Raw genomic sequence first — 20,237 nt, forward strand, 5'->3', positions numbered from 1 at the left:
AACTGTGCCTAGTGGGTGAAACAATGTGTGAGTGATGGAGGCGAGGAGGAGGTTGGGGTGGGGAGGTGGGGTAGCAGTGTAGGGGTGGGAGAGGGTGTACTGTAGGGATGCTAAGTGCACACAGATGGTTTGCGCTGGAGGGGAGCAGAAAAGAAGAGTAGTACAGTATTTGAAAGAAACCAACCATTTCCTGCACCAACTCCCCACAGTTGCTGTTCCTTTACCAGATGGCGTGCTGCCCATCACTATTGATGCCACCTCCCTCTACACTAACATCCCTAAAGCCCATGGCCATGCCGCTGTTGAAGACTACCATTTCCTATGTGCATCTGATTCCAAACATACAACCTCCCTGCTGGTCACCATCATCAACCGTATCCTCACCCACAGTTGATTCACCTTTGAAGGCATCACCTACAAACAAATCCGTGGTACAACAATGGGCGCCCACATGGCCCCATCTTATGCCAACCTGTTCGTGGGACCACCTAGAATCCCAAATCCAACACCTGGTTCAGATTTATTGACAACATCTTCGTAATCTGGACTGATGGTGAGGATACTCTATCTGCATTCCTCCAGAAAGTCATCACCTTCTTCTCATTCACTTCACCTTCTCCTCCTCAGCCTGACAAGCCACATTCCTCGATGTTGACCTCCCTCTCAAGGCAGGCTACATCAACACCTCTGTCCGTATCAAACTTACAAACCATCAGCAGTACCTCCACTTCGACAGGTGCCACCCGCTCCATACCAAGAAGTCATGTCCATACAACCTAGCCACCTGTGGCTGTTACATCTGTTGTGAAGAGCAGTCTCCCTCCAAATAAACTGAGATTCTCAGTGAGGCCTTCATAGGCCAAAATTACCCTCCAAATCGTGTACAGAATAAGTCAGTGTGCCTTGTCTCTCCAGTCACCAACCATTTGCCCCATTCCCACAGTCTGACCACAGAGAAGCACACCCTTGTGACTGAGTTCAACTCAGGACTGCTGAATCACTTTTTCTGCCAGGGTTTCAACTATCTCTTGTAGTGCCCTGAAATGAGGAATATCGTACCCACTATCCTTCCCACCCCTCCCACAGTGACATTCCACTGCCCACCGAACTTGTGCAATATCCTTGTCCATCCCTACTCCACCATTAAGTACTCCAGTCTAGTCTCCTGTCCTATCAAAGGCAGGCCTACCTGTGAAAGCAATCATGATATCTACAGGCTAAATTGCAACCACTGTGCTGTTTACTGTGTGAAAATGACAACCAACAAGCTTTCTGTCCACATGGATGGCCACCAACAAACTGTGGCCAAGAGACAGCTGGAGGATCCAGTTGCTGAAAATGGTGCTCAGCACAACATGCTTCTCTTTAATGTCTGCTTCACAGTGTGCACCATCTGAATTCTTCGTACCAACATCAGTTTTGTGAACTGCACAGCTTGCAGTATATCCTATGTTCCTATCACCCTCCTGGTCTCTCAACCTTTGCTGATTCCTGTCCTTCATCCACCCATTCAATTTCCTGCTCCCACTCCAGCACTATACTGCCTTGTACTCCACCAACACACCCACTAGTCTTTTTTCCCATCTTCTACTTCTCTCCTTTTCCACTCCACTGCAAGAAATGAGGCTTTTTTCCCTTCAGCAACTGCTGTTTCTGCAAAGACAAGCCTCATACAAATGATGATGCTGATTTCTTTTTTAATGAAAATTAGTACAAAAACTAAAGAATGATTTTTAAATGAGAAAGTTAAGGTATAGCAAAAATGATGAGATCATACATTAGTATATTTTGTGACAACCATAACTTGTTTGTTATCTCTTTCTCCCAGAAGGAAACTGATAGATTATGGACTTGGTAGAGACCAAGTAGAATTAAAAGTAAAGTTGATGTTGTTTTATCAAAAAGAATTTGTATGGAATGTTGCAGTACTAAATCACTTTAATTCTTCAACTGATCATAGACTAGTAATACAGGAGTAATATCAGTTGAAGAGCTTAAAGACATATTGTATATGAATACAGGAAAAGTGCTAGAATCTGATGCATTTTGGTGGAATTTCAGAGTCGTCTGCACAATAATTATGAAATAGTTCTACTTCACAAGAAAAATAGCAGACAAGTCATAAAAAAACTATGGACTTAACAGCCTCATCTGTGCAATATTCACTATATTATGAGTGACTGCAAAAAATATTTTGTTTTTATTAGGTAAAGAAACAAATTGGCTTCAGATGTGGTCATAGCAAAATGGAATATTTCCAACTTGTGAACTAGGTTATGGAGTGGTACATTGAGAATGAATTAACACTTTTCCTGGGTTAATAGATTTTGGGAAATCTTCTGACTCAGTTTTAATAAATTTCATAGGAGAACTTCTGTGAAGCTTGGAAGGTAGGAGACAAGATACTGGCGGAAGTAAAATTGTGAGGACGGGTTGTGAGTTGTGCTTGGGTAGCTCACTTGGTAGAGCAATTGCCTGCGAAAGACAAAGGTCCCAAGTTCGAGTTTCAGTCTGGCACAGTTTTAATTGGCCAGGATGTTCCAAATCCGCGCACACTCCACTGCAGAGTGAAAATTTCATTCTGGAATTTTAAAATAATCTCTCTTAATAGTCATTGAGAAGCGAGAAATACACTGAATAGCCAAAGTAACTGGTACATCTGCCTAATACCATGTAGGGCCTCCACGAGCACGCAAAAGTGCCACAACATGATGTGGCCTGGACTAGACTAATGTCTGAAGTTGTGTTGTAGGGAATTGACACCATGAATCCTGCAGGGCTGTCCATAAATCCGTAAGAGTACAAGGGGGTGGAGATCTCTTCTGTGCAGCACAGTGCAAGGCACCCCATCAATAATGTTCATGTTTGGGGAGTTTTGGTGGCCAGCGAAAGTGTTTAAACTTGGAAGAGTGTACCTGAGGCCACTCTGTAGCTATGCTGGACATGTGGGGTGTCACATTGTCCTGCTGGAATGGCCCAGGTCTGTCGGAATGCACAATGGACATGAATGGATGCAGGTGATCAGACAGGAAATTAGAACAAATAAGGAGAAATATATATTAATGAAACTTACACTACCCGTCTTCTTGTCATTAATGTTGATGTATCGTTTGCCTCTATTAGAGACAAACTTTAACTTTGCAAGTTTAAAAGTAACCTCAAAAATCAGTTGTAATAAGGCTAAAAATAATGTATAATCAGTGTGTCAAAGAGATAATTGTGCAAATTAACAAAGAAGTTATACAATCAGACGTTATATTAAGGACAATTAAAAACAATGTTTATTTGTTCATCAAAATAAGTTAAGTGAAAACTAAAAATGACCTGGAGAGTTTTTGGTAATAATTGAAACTTTACTTCAGCATCATTACATGAAATTTTGATGTGAAAATTGTTCAGAAACTGAGGATTACTCAGTGTATAATGGGAAGAGTAGGAGTAACTACAAGAATATGCCTAATTCAGTTGATGAGCAGGAAAAACGTACAAATAAACAAATGATTCAGAGAAAAGACTGCCCTATATGCTGTATATTTTTCTTTCTTTTACTGGTGCCTCTTCCCGCAGTGTTGCAGGGTCGGCATGGTTAAGACCGGATTTGGCAAGGTTAGTTTTAAGGGGTGGCCGGATCCCTTTCCTGCCACCGCCCCGTACCCCCTGGGACGGAATCAGTGTACACCAGCTGTCCGTATCTAGTGTAATCCATGGAATAGTGCAAACATGTTCAGATGTCTGTGAGTCGTGTAACTGAGGCAGAATGTGGGGATCAGCCCAGTATTCACCTAATGGGATGTGGAAAACCGCCTAAAAACTACATCCAGCCTGGACGAGCACAACAGTTGACATCAGTAATCCACTGGGCGGATTCGATCCGGGGCCGGCGCGCCTACCCGAGTCCCGGAAACAGCGCATTAGCACTCTTGGCTAACCTGGCGGGTCAGCCTGGTTGCTGTATATAAATACACCGTAATGGATTGGAAGTGATTGATATATATCATTAGACTGATTGATTGTTGATAGTGAAAGGTTTTCTTTGCTGAATCTGTGGAGGTAAGAGAAAATGATGTACAGCAGAGCATGGATTATCTGAACTAATTTGGGGAGGGAGGGACATGGATCTTCGGGAAACTTGTTTATAAGGATAAATTGACCTGTATACTTCTACGTACAATTAAAAACTACATATATTTCTAAAAATGTGCATCCCTTTTGATATTATGAAGGCAAGTAAAGCAGGAATGTATGTGGTACAGCCTAGTAAACAAAAGATATTTAATACATGTGACATTTGCTTGTAAAGTGGGTCTTTATGGAGTTAATGGTTAGAAATGTTTAATTTTAGTCTGTTTAAGCAAACCTACCAGCTTACGAGCAGCTAAGACGCACTTTTTTCAGAGAGATATCTGATACTCGTCACTTTCATCTTGGGCTTCAAACCATCACAAAGCAGTATCCAAACATGTAAATGCTTCAGAAGCACCTGATATATTTTCATCTTCATTTTCTGGGCCAGTGGTTGATGAGATGCTGGCGGCATCAGCTTTGCCAGTGATAAGGGTTACAGTTTCGCTATCCAGGTTGATTTGATGTCCTGGAACTGCTCCAACAACACTCATCTGTTCTTGAATGCCTTCTTCATTACATTGTTTTGGCATATCAAGCATTTTGTACGTATCATTCTGTCCATCATTTTCAATTAGATGTTCAGAACTTTCTGCCATACCCAAATTTTATGCTAGACTTTTTTCAAATTCTATTCCTTTACACCAAGAACAAATGTAAATAAAAAATCTGCATATAGGACACACCTTTCAAATCAATATTTTAATGATTTTTGAACAGACTTTTTTCACCCTCCTCTTCTCCTTCCAACAATAGCTTACATAACTTTTCTGCAAAACCGTTCGAATCTCAGTAATGCCTTGGTCAGTGGGCTGTAATGAGGAGATTCCTTTAGGTGGAAGAAATGTCACTTTTGTGAATTTGTCCTTTTCGTTTAAGATGTCATATGATGGATTAGTTGTTGTGTTTTCAAGGAACAGTAATGCTTTCTACCTTTTGCCATTCTTAAACTGACGACCTTTAACAGAGGGTACAAAAACTTTCATAAACCATTCCTCGAAAATCATACCATCCATCCAGGTGCTCTGTTGTGAGTTGTCAACAATGGGCACTGCAAACATATTAATATGGTTGAAATGACGTGATTTTTTTTTTACTTTCATCAATGTCAAACATTGCTTTTCAGTGCCTATAATATTAGCACAGTCTAAAGTAGTAATACGATCCTTGTTTATTGTAGGACCTGGTGCTGCATGAGGTGAAGCAACAATTTGTCTTGGCAGTGCTTTCCAATTGAGCCCACTAACTTTTTTGAGAGCATATTTTTCTTCCCCCAAGCCATCCGTTACTTCGATTTTGAAAGAATCAGCTGCTCATGAATGCCATGTCTGCCTGTGCTTGCTTTAAATTTCAATGGCCCTTCATGATTTTCATTAAATTGATTTGCCTTTTTGTGTAGAATAGAACCAGAAGCAGGTTCTCCTTGTGATCTTTTTGTGTAAACCACTTGTAAACAGTATCCTCTAAGTCCGTGTTCATGGCGAGCTTTACTTAGTTTTACTTGTTGATCTACCCGTAGCATCAAGCTTAGATATAAAACTTGTGATGCTCATAATTTGTTCCTAATCCACATATGTTGTCTTACAAACTTTGTAGTCTAGTCATTAGATAATTTTGTTGCAGGCTCACCTTCTTAAACGTTTACTAATCTCATATTTATCTCTCATAGAACAGACAACACATTTACATTTAGGCATTTTATATCATAATTTTACTTAACGCAGCAAGGTTGACACAAGTTCGTTAAGCAGTTGTTGGGTTCCTGATGTTTAGATAATTGACACACTAATTTAATGGGAGGTATGTAAATTTGATAGAGGAGCTTCCATAAAACACTAGAAAGAATTGTGCTTATTCTCTCTCTCTCTCTCTCTCTCTCTCTCTCTCTCGTCAGGTACGCTAAGTCTTATTTTTAAAGTTGTGGCAAGGTACGTTTTATAAAAGGTTGATCTTTGAAGTTAAAGAGAATGTTCTTTCTGTCCTTTGTAAGTTGTAGAGTTTGGAAGCTGCTTGTATGAACTTGTGTGTTTAAAATATGGCATTATCTGAAGAAACAAACCTCAGTCTTCCACTTTGCTGATTCGTTACGTTCCAACTGTCAGGTCAATTTTGGGATTTCCTATTATTTTCTAGCCAAATGTCTTTGTACTACTGGTGATCAGTTCCATTTCATGGAATTCTGTTTCCCAAAGGCCTAGTTTGAGTTGAACATAATTGTGTTCACCCTTGTGACTTCTGTGTAGTAGGTTACTATTGTTTTCAATTTACATAAGTATTTTAAATGGTTTGAGGTTTCTAGTCTAAAATTTGCAACATCGTATCTATTTAGGATGTGCGTGTGGAATTGTAATCTGTACAAGGATAATTAAATATTTTCTAATCAGCTTTTAAATTCTGAATCAGAAATGAATCTGTGTGTGTTTGACAAATGTTGGAAATTGCTGTTTTCTATTATTTTAGTATTCTGTTCCGCTTTACCTTGAAAGTATTAAAATAAAACCAGAATTTTTTGTGATTCTTGATTCAGGGAGAAATCCCGTCCATTAGTTGATCAAATAGTCCAAGGGTGTACTTTTGGAGGGCACAATAATTTGGTGATGAGACTGACATCAGCACTCTTGATAACAGCAACATGTCTGACCTCTGAAATATTGTGCCTCATGCACCTTATGAACTAGCATTATATCATGGACTGTTCAGACTTTTGTTTTTTGCCGTGCGAGGCAAAATCTGTAACATATTACATGTTTTTCAAATACAAAGTCGGATGGATTTTACCAGAGGTTGCAGAAAACTGCAATTACTCTCTTGATTTTTGTTTCTAGTTGTAATACTTTTCTTTTTCTCCTCCAGTTTTTGTTTAATAGTTATGCTATTTGCTACACAAATATTTTATTTATGTTTGCTCTAGTGATGGAATGTCAGTTGGTCGTGCTCGTTCATCCAAGAAGCAATATATTCGCCACTGCAAGCAGATCAAGGAGAGTGCTAGCATTAATCGGGACCCTTACATGCATTACACAGTTATACCTCGAACACAGCGAATCTTGAAGGAGCAGGTGTGTAAAAACTGTTGTTCTACAACTATTATATGCTGCTGAAAATGTGACTAATCAGTTTGAATTCAACTGCTGTTATAACAAATTCATTCATTTTTGAAGGTTTATCCAATGAATCCAGATGATTTCGCTGCCATATTGATTGAGAAACTCGAGGCTGTGAAGCGGGAACAGGATGCCCAAGAAAAACTTGACAGAAAACTACAAGAAGTAAGTGTTTAACTGTGTGACAGTAGGTATACTTAATTCTGAGTCGTAGAAATACTGTAAATAGAAACACACAAGATGCAAAGCCACATAGTAGTCTAAATTAGAGCAGAACCTTTCATAAACTGTAGTTCACAGTATATAACCGATATTTATGTAATACTAGCAAACACAGCAATGCTTCACAATTGCTACATATATATAGGGTTATTACAAATGATTGAAGCGATTTCACAGCTCTACAATAACTTTATTATTTGAGATATTTTCACAATGCTTTGCACACACATACAAAAACTCAGTTTTTTTAGGCATTCGCAAATGTTCGATATGTGCCCCTTTAGTGATTCGGCAGACATCAAGCCGATAATCAAGTTCCTCCCACACTCGGCGCAGCATGTCCCCATCAATGAGTTCAAAAGCATCGTTGATGCGAGCTCGCAGTTCTGGCACGTTTCTTGGTAGAGGAGGTTTAAACACTGAATCTTTCACATAACCCCACAGAAAGAAATCGCATGGGGTTAAGTCGGGAGAGCGTGGAGGCCATGACATGAATTGCTGATCATGATCTCCACCACTACCGATCCATCGGTTTTCCAATCTCCTGTTTAAGAAATGCCGAACATCATGATGGTAGCGCGGTGGAGCACCATCCTGTTGAAAGATGAAGTCGGCGCTGTCGGTCTCCAGTTGTGGCATGAGCCAATTTTCCAGCATGTCCAGATACACGTGTCCTGTAACGTTTTTTTCCCAGAAGAAAAAGGGGCCGTAAACTTTAAACCATGGGATTGCACAAAACACGTTAACTTTTGGTGAATTGCGAATTTGCTGCACAAATGCGTGAGGATTCTCTACCGCCCAGATTCATACATTGTGTCTGTTCACTTCACCATCACTGAAAAAAAGTTTCGCACTGAACGCATCCTCTTCCATGAGCTGTTGCAACCGTGCCGAAAATTCAAAGCGTTTGACTTTGTCATCGGGTGTCAGGGCTTGTAGCAACTGTAAACGGTAAGGCTTCTGCCTTAGCCTTTTCCGTAAGATTTTCCAAACCGTCGGCTGTGGTACGTTTAGCTCCCTGCTTGCTTTATTCGTCGACTTCCGCGGGCTACGTGTGAAACTTGCCCGCACGCGTTCAACCGTTTCTTCGCTCACTGCAGGCCAACCCATTGATTTCCCCTTACAGAGGCATCCAGAAGCTTTAAACTGCGCATACCATCGCCGAATGGAGTTAGCAGTTGGTGGATCTTTGTCGAACTTCATCCTGAAGTGTCGTTGCACTGTTATGACTGACTGATGTGAGTGCATTTCAAGCACGACATACGCTTTCTCGGCTCCTGTCGCCGTTTTCTCACTGTGCTCTGGCGGCAGAAACCTCAAGTGCGGCTTCAGCCGAACAAAACTTTGAGTTTTTCTACCTATCTGTAGTGTGTAGTGACCATATGTCAATGAACGCAGCTACAGTGAATTTATGAAATCGCTTCAATCATTTGTAATAGCCTTGTATCAAAATTGGATTTACGTTGTGTCTCTCCCTTCCCCCCTCTTTCTCCGCCTCCTCCGCCCTCTCTTTCTCCGCCTCCTCCGCCCTCTCTTTCTCCGCCTCCTCCGCCCTCTCTTTCTCCGCCTCCTCCGCCCTCTCTTTCTCCGCCTCCTCCGCCCTCTCTTTCTCCGCCTCCTCCGCCCTCTCTTTCTCCGCCTCCTCCGCCCTCTCTTTCTCCGCCTCCTCCGCCCTCTCTTTCTCCGCCTCCTCCGCCCTCTCTTTCTCCGCCTCCTCCGCCCTCTCTTTCTCCGCCTCCTCCGCCCTCTCTTTCTCCGCCTCCTCCGCCCTCTCTTTCTCCGCCTCCTCCGCCCTCTCTTTCTCCGCCTCCTCCGCCCTCTCTTTCTCCGCCTCCTCCGCCCTCTCTTTCTCCGCCTCCTCCGCCCTCTCTTTCTCCGCCTCCTCCGCCCTCTCTTTCTCCGCCTCCTCCGCCCTCTCTTTCTCCGCCTCCTCCGCCCTCTCTTTCTCCGCCTCCTCCGCCCTCTCTTTCTCCGCCTCCTCCGCCCTCTCTTTCTCCGCCTCCTCCGCCCTCTCTTTCTCCGCCTCCTCCGCCCTCTCTTTCTCCGCCTACTCCGCCCTCTCTCTCTCCGCCTACTCCGCCCTCTCTCTCTCCGCCCTCTCTCTCTCTCCGCCCTCTCTCTCTCCGCCCTCTCTCTCTCTCCGCCCTCTCTCTCTCTCCGCCCCCTCTCTCGATCCGCCCCCTCTCTCTCTCCGCCCCCTCTCTCTCTCCGCCCCCTCTCTCTCTCCGCCCCCTCCGCCCCCTCTCTCTCTCCGCCTCCTCCGCCCTCTCTCTCTCTCCGCCTCCTCCGCCCCCACTTTCCCCGCACCCTTTCCCCGCCTCCTCGCCCCTCCCTTTCCCCGCCTCCTCGCCCCTCCCTTTCCCCGCCTCCTCGCCCCTCCCTTTCCCCGCCTCCTCGCCCCTCCCTTTCCCCGCCTACTCGCCCCTCCTGCCCCTCTTTCTCTGCCTCCTCCTCCTCTTTCTCTGCCTCCTCCTCCCGCCCCTCTTTCCCTGCCTCCTCCTCCTCCCACCCCTGTTTCTCTGTCTCCTCCTCCCCCTCTTGGTCCATCTCCCCTTCCCTCCTTTCTCTGCCTTCCTCCTCCCCCTATGGCTCCTCTCCCTCTAGCTCCTCCCCCTCTGGCTCCTCTCCCTCTAGCTCCTCCCCCTCTGGCTCCTCCTCCTCCCCCTCTGGCTCCTCCTCCTCCTCCCCCTCTGGCTCCTCCTCCTCCTCCCCCTCTGGCTCCTCCTCCTCCTCCCCCTCTGGCTCCTCCTCCTCCTCCTCCTCCCCCTCTGGCTGCTCCTCCCCCCCTCTGGCTGCTCCTCCCCCCCTCTGGCTGCTCCTCCCCCCCTCTGGCTGCTCCTCCCCCCCTCTGGCTGCTCCTCCCCCCCTCTGGCTGCTCCTCCCCCCTCTGGCTGCTCCTCCCCCCCTCTGGCTGCTGCTCCTCCCCCCCTCTGGCTTCTGCTCCTCCCCCCCTCTGGCTGCTGCTCCTCCCCCCCTCTGGCTGCTGCTCCTCCCCCCCTCTGGCTGCTGCTCCTCCCCCCCTCTGGCTGCTGCTCCTCCCCCCTTCTGGCTGCTGCTCCTCCCCCCCTCTGGCTGCTGCTCCTCCCCCCTTCTGGCTGCTGCTCCTCCCCCCTTCTGGCTGCTGCTCCTCCCCCCTTCTGGCTGCTGCTCCTCCCCCCTTCTGGCTGCTGCTCCTCCCCCCTTCTGGCTGCTGCTCCTCCCCCCTTCTGGCTGCTGCTCCTCCCCCCTTCTGGCTGCTGCTCCTCCCCCCTTCTGGCTGCTGCTCCTCCCCCCTTCTGGCTGCTGCTCCTCCCCCCTTCTGGCTGCTGCTCCTCCCCCCTTCTGGCTGCTGCTCCTCCCCCCTTCTGGCTGCTGCTCCTCCCCCCTTCTGGCTGCTGCTCCTCCCCCCCCTTCTGGCTGCTGCTCCTCCCCCCCCTTCTGGCTGCTGCTCCTCCCCCCCCTTCTGGCTGCTGCTCCTCCCCCCCCTTCTGGCTGCTGCTCCTCCCCCCCCTTCTGGCTGCTGCTCCTCCCCCCCCTTCTGGCTGCTGCTCCTCCCCCCTTCTGGCTGCTGCTCCTCCCCCCCCTTCTGGCTGCTGCTCCTCCCCCCCCTTCTGGCTGCTGCTCCTCCCCCCCTTCTGGCTGCTGCTCCTCCCCCCCTTCTGGCTGCTGCTCCTCCCCCCCCTTCTGGCTGCTTCTCCTCCCCCCCCCTTCTGGCTGCTGCTCCTCCCCCCCCCTTCTGGCTGCTGCTCCTCCCCCCCCCCCCTTCTGGCTGCTGCTCCTCCCCCCTCTTCTGGCTGCTGCTCCTCCCCCCCCTTCTGGCTGCTGCTCCTCCCCCCCCCCTTCTGGCTGCTGCTCCTCCCCCCCTTCTGGCTGCTGCTCCTCCCCCCCTTCTGGCTGCTGCTCCTCCCCCCCTTCTGGCTGCTGCTCCTCCCCCCCTTCTGGCTGCTGCTCCTCCGCCCCCTTCTGGCTGCTGCTCCTCCCCCCCCTTATGGCTGCTGCTCCTCCCCCCCCCTTCTGGCTGCTCCTCCGCCCCCCCATCTGGCTGCTGCTCCTCCGCCCCCCCTTCTGGCTGCTGCTCCTCCCCCCCCCTTCTGGCTGCTCCTCCCCCCCCCCTTCTGGCTGCTCCTCCCCCCCCCTTCTGGCTGCTCCTCCCCCCCCCTTCTGGCAGCTCCTCTCCCCCCCCTTCTGGCTGCTCCTCCCCCCCCTTCTGGCTGCTCCTCCCCCCCCCCTTCTGGCTGCTCCTCCCCCCCCCTTCTGGCTGCTCCTCCCCCCTTCTGGCTGCTCCTCCCCCCTTCTGGCTGCTCCTCCCCCCTTCTGGCTGCTCCTCCCCCCTTCTGGCTGCTCCTCCCCCCTTCTGGCTGCTCCTCCCCCCTTCTGGCTGCTCCTCCCCCCTTCTGGCTGCTCCTCCCCCCTTCTGGCTGCTCCTCCCCCCTTCTGGCTGCTCCTCCCCCCTTCTGGCTGCTCCTCCCCCCCTGGCTCCTCCCGCCCTCTGGCTCCTCCCGCCCTCTGGCTCCTCCCCCCCTCTGGCTCCTCCCCCCCTCTGGCTCCTCCCCCCCTCTGGCTCCTCCCCCCCTCTGGCTCCTCCCCCCCTCTGGCTCCTTCCCCCCCTCTGGCTCCTTCCCCCCCTCTGGCTCCTCCCCCCCCTCTGGCTCCTCCCCCCCTCTGGCTCCTCCCCCCCCCTGGCTCCTCCCGCCCCCTGGCTCCTCCCGCCCCCTGGCTCCTCCCGCCCCCTGGCTCCTCCCGCCCCCTGGCTCCTCCTCCTCCCCCCTCTGGCTCCTCCTCCTCCCCCCCTCTGGCTCCTCCTCCTCCCCCCTCTGGCTCCTCCTCCTCCCCCCTCTGGCTCCTCCTCCTCCCCCCTCTGGCTCCTTTTCCTCCCCCCCTCTGGCTCCTCCTCCCCCCCCTCTGGCTCCTCCTCCTCCTCCTCCTCCTCCCCCCTCCTCTGGCTCCTCCTCCTCCTCCTCCTCCTCCCCCCCCTCCTCTGGCTCCTCCTCCTCCTCCCCCCCCCCTCCTCTGGCTCCTCCTCCTCCTCCCCCCCCTCCTCTGGCTCCTCCTCCTCCTCCTCCTCTGGCTCCTCCTCCTCCTCCTCCTCCCCCCTCCTCTGGCTCCTCCTCCTCCTCCTCCTCTGGCTCCTCCTCCTCCTCCTCCTCCCCCCTCCTCTGGCTCCTCCTCCTCCTCCTCCTCCCCCCCTCCTCTGGCTCCTCCTCCTCCCCCCCCTCCTCTGGCTCCTCCTCCTCCTCCTCCTCCTCCCCCCCTCCTCTGGCTCCTCCTCCTCCTCCTCCTCCTCCCCCCCTCCTCTGGCTCCTCCTCCTCCTCCTCCTCCTCCTCCCCCCCTCCTCTGGCTCCTCCTCCTCCTCCTCCTCCTCCTCCTCCTCCCCCCCTCCTCTGGCTCCTCCTCCTCCTCCCCCCTCCTCTGGCTCCTCCTCCTCCTCCTCCCCCCTCCTCTGGCTCCTCCTCCTCCTCCTCCTCCCCCCCTCCTCTGGCTCCTCCTCCTCCTCCTCCCCCCCCTCCTCTGGCTCCTCCTCCTCCTCCCCCCCTCCTCTGGCTCCTCCTCCTCCTCCTCCTCCTCCTCCTCCCCCCCCCCTCCTCTGGCTCCTCCTCCTCCTCCCCCCCTCCTCTGGCTCCTCCTCCTCCTCCCCCCCTCCTCTGGCTCCTCCTCCTCCTCCTTCTCCTCCTCCTCCCCCCCCCTCCTCTGGCTCCTCCTCCTCCTCCTCCTCCTCCTCCTTCTCCCCCCCCCCTCCTCTGGCTCCTCCTCCTCCTCCTTCTCCTCCTCCTCCCCCCCCTCCTCTGGCTCCTCCTCCTCCTCCTCCTCCTCCTCCTTCTCCCCCCCCCTCCTCTGGCTCCTCCTCCTCCTCCTCCTCTGGGTCCTCCTCCTCCTCCTCCTCTTTCTCTCTTTGTCTTCCTCCTCTTTCTCTCTTTGTCTTCCTCCTCTTTCTCTCTTTGTCTTCCTCCTCTTTCTCTCTTTGTCTTCCTCCTCTTTCTCTCTTTGTCTTCCTCCTCTTTCTCTCCCTCTCTTTGTCCCCCTCTTATTCCTATTCCTCTCTTTGTCCTCCTCCTCCTCCACCTGTCCCCTCCCTCTGTCTTTATCCATTATCTCCCCCCCATGTCTCTGTCCTCCTCCTCTTTCTCCCACTTTATTGTGAGAAAGAAAACTAATCCACGCATTAGTTCAAACAGACTGTGAGACAGAAAACTAAACCACACATTCTCACAGCACAGCGTTTCCTTTCTTGTGCTTGGTTTTAACAGTAAACCTGTACGTTGTTGTTTTAAAAAATCTGGTCTATGTCTTTCCGAGCAATTATGAGAATATCGTGTAAAAGTTTGAAGTAAATCAGTCGAGAACTTTTCAATTTGTTGAGTAACAACGTTAAACAGCATCTTGTCTTAATATGAAAGGGGGAAGTCAAAATGTAAACGACACATTTCCAGTTTTTCGCTGTAGGGTTCGATAAAAATGCTACTATCCAGGGCTGGAGTATTGTCATCTGCAACAGTTCCATACAATGTGCCACTCCTATTGTCACGTTAGTTGTTTTATTGTAGTAGACCATGAAACATGGCAGCTCCATAGTCAGTCTACTACAAGGAGAAATGATGGCAGGGGATTTGCTTTTTGTTTGCGAAAGGCATTAAACTTGCAGAAAAGCAAGCGCAGTATAGATACAGCTGTTTATCGCAGAGCAAGATATACGAATGGATAGAGTGCTTCAAACAGGGAAGATCGCGTAGGCAGTCGTTATCAACAATTGAGAACAATTTGCAAGTCGTTGAGGGTATGGTTATGAGAAACAGTTGAATCACAGTGGACGAAATTGCCAATATTTTACAAATAAGTCAGCATATTCCATCTTGCATGACACGCTAAATTTTTGGAAAGTGTATGCTAGGTAGGGAAGAAAAGAACTGTCAGCACAGCATAAGGCGCAAAGGATGGACATCTCTCATAAACATTTGGCCTATTATCACCATGATGGAGATGTATTTTTACAGCAAGTCATTACTGTAGATGAAACATGGGTGCATCATCACGAACCGAAAAGTATGTTGAGAGCATGGTTGGAAACACCTATTATCACCAGAAGTTAAGAAAATTAAACATCAACTGTCAGCTGATAAGATTATGCTAACACTATTCTGGGACATGGCAGGTGTTGTAGCAGTTCATTAAGATTATGCTAGCACTATTCTGGGACATGGCAGATGTTGTAGCAGTTCATTTCACCCCAAGAGGCAAATCTGTGAACATAAAACTATTGTGATGTGTTGTGAACTAAACTGAAACTTGCTATCAGATCCAAGTGTTGTGGAAAACTGTCATCTTGCAGCAAGATAATGCTCAGCAACATTCCGCCAAATGAATGGCCAAAACAATGAAGGAGTTGGGACTCAAATTGCTGGAACACTCTTCATGCAGTCCAGACATGGCTCCAAGCAATTTCCATATCTCTGGACCATTGAAGAGAGTGCTGAGGGGAAGAAGGTTTGCAACCGATGCAGAATTCATTGATGCAGTGCAAAATTGATTACAAATGCAATTGAAAATCTTTTCTCCAACGGATTAAAAAAAGCTATTGAGATGTTGGAGAAGGTGCATTGAAGAGCAGGAAGGTTATGCAGAGAATTAATTAATGTATGTTTCAGTTTTCTATCGTTAGAATAAATATTCCTTTTCTCAAAAGCCCGTAAGTTTTTGATCTCTCCCAATAGTATTATAGATTTCCCTTTGAAATATTCTAGAACGTAATTAAGTTACTGAGTGTGTAAGTGTACAGATATCTATCCTGTCCTAAAAGATCAAATCCACCTTTACACATATTTGCTCCAGTGAGTTAGTGTAACTGATGGGTAAGCTCTGTTGTAAAACAAGGTTATGGCCCGCCATTCAGTTTGGCATCAGAGGGGTGTGAGTGTATGCATTGTGCATGATCAGGTATAAAGGTTATTAGTTTGTAGAACAGGTTAATTGGATGAAAGGCAGGGATTGACTCTTAAATTAAAGCCAACTGTAAAGAACCTACCAGCAATGGATAACTCAATTCAAAAGGTGTTAAGTCAATGAAGGCAATTGCAGACAAGTACAATTAGGCTCATAGAATAATCTTGCTTGCATTTAAAGTATAATAAATTGAGTGCTGTGAAACCAGTGTGAACTTCATAACCTCGTCTTCTTAACGATAGTGTTTTGGTGGGAGCGTGATTAGAAATATCGGAATTGTAGATACGGCACACGGTGGCAGGTACACAATTAACAAATTCTTCTAACTGGCACATTTACCTTGGTTGTAAGTTCACCCTCAGTGCTGTTGTAATCATTAGGTTCAATTGCCTACTGAAATTCCGACAGCCAAAAAACACATGAGTTTACTCGACAAAAAATAGGCCCCGCAAGCATGGTTGGCTCTTGCATTGGCATGCTCGCTCTCTCTTCCTAGCCTCTCCAAATAAGATGAAAGCACCTTGTTGTTGTACCAGTTTTCTCCAGGACGTAGGGTATAAATAATTCTCTCACACCCTGTTGACATTTTGTTGTATTGCTGGTGGTATTTGACTGGTGACATAAAAAATGATGATTCAGGTTGTTGCCATCCTGCCCGAAGCTAATGAATGATCCTTAATCCCGAACTTAATAATTCGTACAAGGCTTCACATGAAAAAAATTTGGAAAATATTTTTGGAATTTCATAGTTCTGACTAAGGTGTACCGCTATATGTTTGGTATTGGAAATATTTGCCATACAAACCAGCCTTCTAGATTAGGATTTGAAAGCAGATCAGTTAACTGACAAGTGATGACTTTGTCTGGCATCATATGTAGATAATATTTTTGTGAGAGTACATGGTGCAAAGTGAAGTAAATCATTATAATTTCTTATTTGTTACTCCTGCTTCTATAATTATTATCTATATTATCTTGAGGGAAGAGTTTTATGATATCACTAAGTGTGAAATAAGTATATTAATGTTTTATCATAATTTGTTATTCTCATTTACTTGATGATAGTAGTAGTTTGTTATTTTATAATGTTGTTTAATTTCTGGCAACATTCTGGTCTGATAAACTATTACAAGCCTCAATTATGAGAAGAAAAGTTGCTACTCACCATATAGCGGAGATGATGAGTCACAGATAGGGACAACAAAAAGACTCTCACATTTAAAGCTTTTGACCATTAAGGCCTTCGTCAACATTACACACACACACACACACACACACACACACACACAAAATTACAGTCATGTGCGTGAGTTGTGCGCGCGTGTGCGTGTGCATGTGTGTTTTAATGTTGACGAAGGCCTTAATGGCTGAAAGCCTTAACTGTGAGAGTCTTTTTGTTGTGCCTATCTGCGACTCAGCATCTCCGCTATATGGCAAGGAGCAACTTTCCTTCTCATAATTGTTACATTCCAACTTGGATTTTCCATTGTTTGGTATTACAAGCCTCAGGATTACATGCTTAAGGACAACTATTGGCATGGTTATTGCCTGTTCATAAAAGACACAGGTTGTTGATTTTATAACGTATTGTCATGATCCATATCATAACAAATTGTTTTACACATTGAGTAGTAGACAGGCACAACGAAAAGAGTTCTACACACTAAGTTCTCAGCCAATGTCTTCTTTAGACAAGAAAGGAAAAAACACAAACATTCGCACAAGCAGGTCCCCCCCCCCCCCTCCACCCCCCCTTCCCCCACTTACACACACACACACACACACACACGCGCCTTCTGTTTTCAGTCACTTTAGTCAGAGTGCAACTGTTGTGTTGAACAATAGCAGCAGCTGACAGTGGAGTAGGGAAGGGGGAGGGATAGCAGAATACGTACAGTGGAAGAGAAGAGTGCTGCCTGGTGGAGTGTGCAGGGACTTGTGTAGAAGGAGGCATGACGAGGTTACCAGGGCAGCCTCATGAGGGGGGAGGGGGGGAAGAGGAGCAAGAGAGTAAAAGGTGGATGGGGGCATTATTGGCAGAAAGCGTGCGCAATGAGGATGGGAGGAGGTTATAGAACAGAGGGGGCAGGAATGGTCAAGTGGAGGTTGTGAGGGCACTAGGTTATTGTAGGCCAAGGCCAGGGTAATTTCAGGAACACAGTGTGTGTTGTAAGGATGACTCCCATCTCCACAGTTCAGAAAAGCTAGTGGTGGAGTGGAGGATCCAGGTGGTCCAGATTGTGAAGAGCCATTAAAATCAAGTATGTCTCTATGCACATTAAACCCACCAGCCACCAATAGTACTTGCATTTTGACAACTACCATCCCTTCCATGCCAAAAATTCCTTTGCCCAGTGTGCTGAAGGTTTTCCAAAGACATTCACAGACAGACACTGTCCCCCAGACCTAGTCCACAAATGGATTTCTTGCACCATATCCCCACAGACCCCCAATCCTCCCACAACCCCCAAGAACAAGCTACAAAGGTGTGCCCCCCCCCCCCTTCACCTTCCAATACCACTCTGTACTGGAACTACTGAACAGCATCCTTCATCAAAGCTTTGGTTATCAATCATTGTGCCCTAAAATGAGGGACATACTACCCAAGAGCCTTCCCACTCCTCCTGAAGTGGTGTTCTGTCACACATTGAGCCTCCACAACGTCCTGGTCAATCTCTATAAAAAAATCCCTGCCCCTTGCTACAGGGAACATACTCCTATGGAAGTCATTGGTACAAGACCTGCCCAATCCACTCGCCTCACACTGCCTATTCCAGTCCTGTCACAGGCTGACCCTACCTCGTCAATGGCCATCTTGGGCCAAAATTGTTCCTGATAAGTGCTTCATAAACTGTTCTGAACTGTTTATTTACTGATAATTATATTTGCAAGACCTCTGAAAGGTGCCCCTACTGTGGACCATGTACCTGTTCATCACAAGGCAGCCAACAGAATTTTGCTAGTCTTCTTTTGTACAGGTGTGTCATGTCTCAGTTGTTTCCTTAACCTCTTATTAACTGTAATACAGATCTACTGGAGAAGATGTAATGCCCACTTCGAAGGCAACCAACAGTCAATCAACTGTAGAGAGGGGGGGGAGCGGGGGGGGGGGGGGGTGCATTAAAGACACCTGGAGTGAAGGAGGAATATGCCTATACAAATGGTGAGGTAAGGAATTACAACATGGGACATTTGACAATGTCCACATTTTCTACTGGTTTGGAAAGTTGCTTTTCCACTAAATATGAAAGGCATTTGTTTCTGTTTAGATTATCTGCATGACTGAAACCTACCATTTCAGCTACACTTAACTCCATCTTTGACACGTCAGTATTAAAAGAGTTTATCGTATCATTCCATGGTTGAAGTGAGTACCGAGGTCTGCTGAAACCCAGATTTGTGTGGATTTGTGTCCGTCTCATCATGTTTTTCAGAAGCTTGCTGGTTTCATCACCAAAAATTTGTTTCCCACAATAACATAGCTGCTGCTTTTTTCTTCACCCCATATCTACAAGGAGTTGGCATGGTGATTATTGGATTTGGCATTGTTAATGTTAGAGGGTAGCCAGATGCCCGTGCGTCCTGTCATCACCCTTTTCTCCTGCAGGGTGGAATTTATGTACCCCAACTGTCTGTGTTTAGCCTCATCCCTGTGAAAGTGTGTGAAGGTTTTTTAAGTATTTGTCAGTCATGTAAACCAAGGTGAAATGTACTAGGCATGTTGACAAAGCTGTAGTAATTAAAATTCCAAAGAAAGCAGGTGCTGACTGGTGTGAATATTAGTGAACTGTAAGTGTAATAAGTCATGGTTGCAAAATACACTCCTGGAAATTGAAATAAGAACACCGTGAATTCATTGTCCCAGGAAGGGGAAACTTTATTGACACATTCCTGGGGTCAGATACATCACATGATCACACTGACAGAACCACAGGCACATAGACACAGGCAACAGAGCATGCACAATGTCGGCACTAGTACAGTGTATATCCACCTTTCGCAGCAATGCAGGCTGCTATTCTCCCATGGAGACGATCGTAGAGATGCTGGATGTAGTCCTGTGGAACGGCTTGCCATGCCATTTCCATCTGGCGCCTCAGTTGGACCAGCGTTCGTGCTGGACGTGCAGACCGCGTGAGACGACGCTTCATCCAGTCCCAAACATGCTCAATGGGGGACAGATCCGGAGATCTTGCTGGCCAGGGTAGTTGACTTACACCTTCTAGAGCACGTTGGGTGGCACGGGATACATGCGGACGTGCATTGTCCTGTTGGAACAGCAAGTTCCCTTGCCGGTCTAGGAATGGTAGAACGATGGGTTCGATGACGGTTTGGATGTACCGTGCACTATTCAGTGTCCCCTTGACGATCACCAGTGGTGTACGGCCAGTGTAGGAGATCGCTCCCCACACCATGATGCCGGGTGTTGGCCCTGTGTGCCTCGGTCGTATGCAGTCCTGATTGTGGCGCTCACCTGCACGGCGCCAAACACGCATACGACCATCATTGGCACCAAGGCAGAAGCGACTCTCATCGCTGAAGACGACACGTCTCCATTCGTCCCTCCATTCACGCCTGTCGCGACACCACTGGAGGCGGGCTGCACGATGTTGGGGCGTGAGCGGAAGACGGCCTAACGGTGTGCGGGACCGTAGCCCAGCTTCATGGAGACGGTTGCGAATGGTCCTCGCCGATACCCCAGGAGCAACAGTGTCCCTAATTTGCTGGGAAGTGGCGGTGCGGTCCCCTACGGCACTGCGTAGGATCCTATGGTCTTGGCGTGCATCCGTGCGTCGCTGCGGTCCGGTCCCAGGTCGACGGGCACGTGCACCTTCCGCCGACCACTGGCGACAACATCGATGTACTGTAGAGAC

The 20,237-nt window shown here is 48.1% G+C and overlaps 1 protein-coding gene across 3 annotated transcripts in view; it reads left to right on the forward strand.

Annotated features, from left to right (window-relative positions):
- LOC124594750 (axin) overlaps nt 1-20,237 on the forward strand; it is a 285,091-nt gene that overhangs the window by 124,627 nt on the left and 140,227 nt on the right. For all 3 annotated transcript variants that reach the window (XM_047133132.1, XM_047133133.1, XM_047133134.1), the window contains 2 exons: nt 7,034-7,181; nt 7,284-7,391. In XM_047133132.1, coding sequence (XP_046989088.1) covers nt 7,034-7,181; nt 7,284-7,391 — 256 coding nt within the window. The remainder of the gene's footprint in view (nt 1-7,033; nt 7,182-7,283; nt 7,392-20,237) is intronic.

Source organism: Schistocerca americana, chromosome 2 (assembly GCF_021461395.2).
Source record: "Schistocerca americana isolate TAMUIC-IGC-003095 chromosome 2, iqSchAmer2.1, whole genome shotgun sequence".
Taxonomy (NCBI): domain Eukaryota; kingdom Metazoa; phylum Arthropoda; class Insecta; order Orthoptera; family Acrididae; genus Schistocerca; species Schistocerca americana.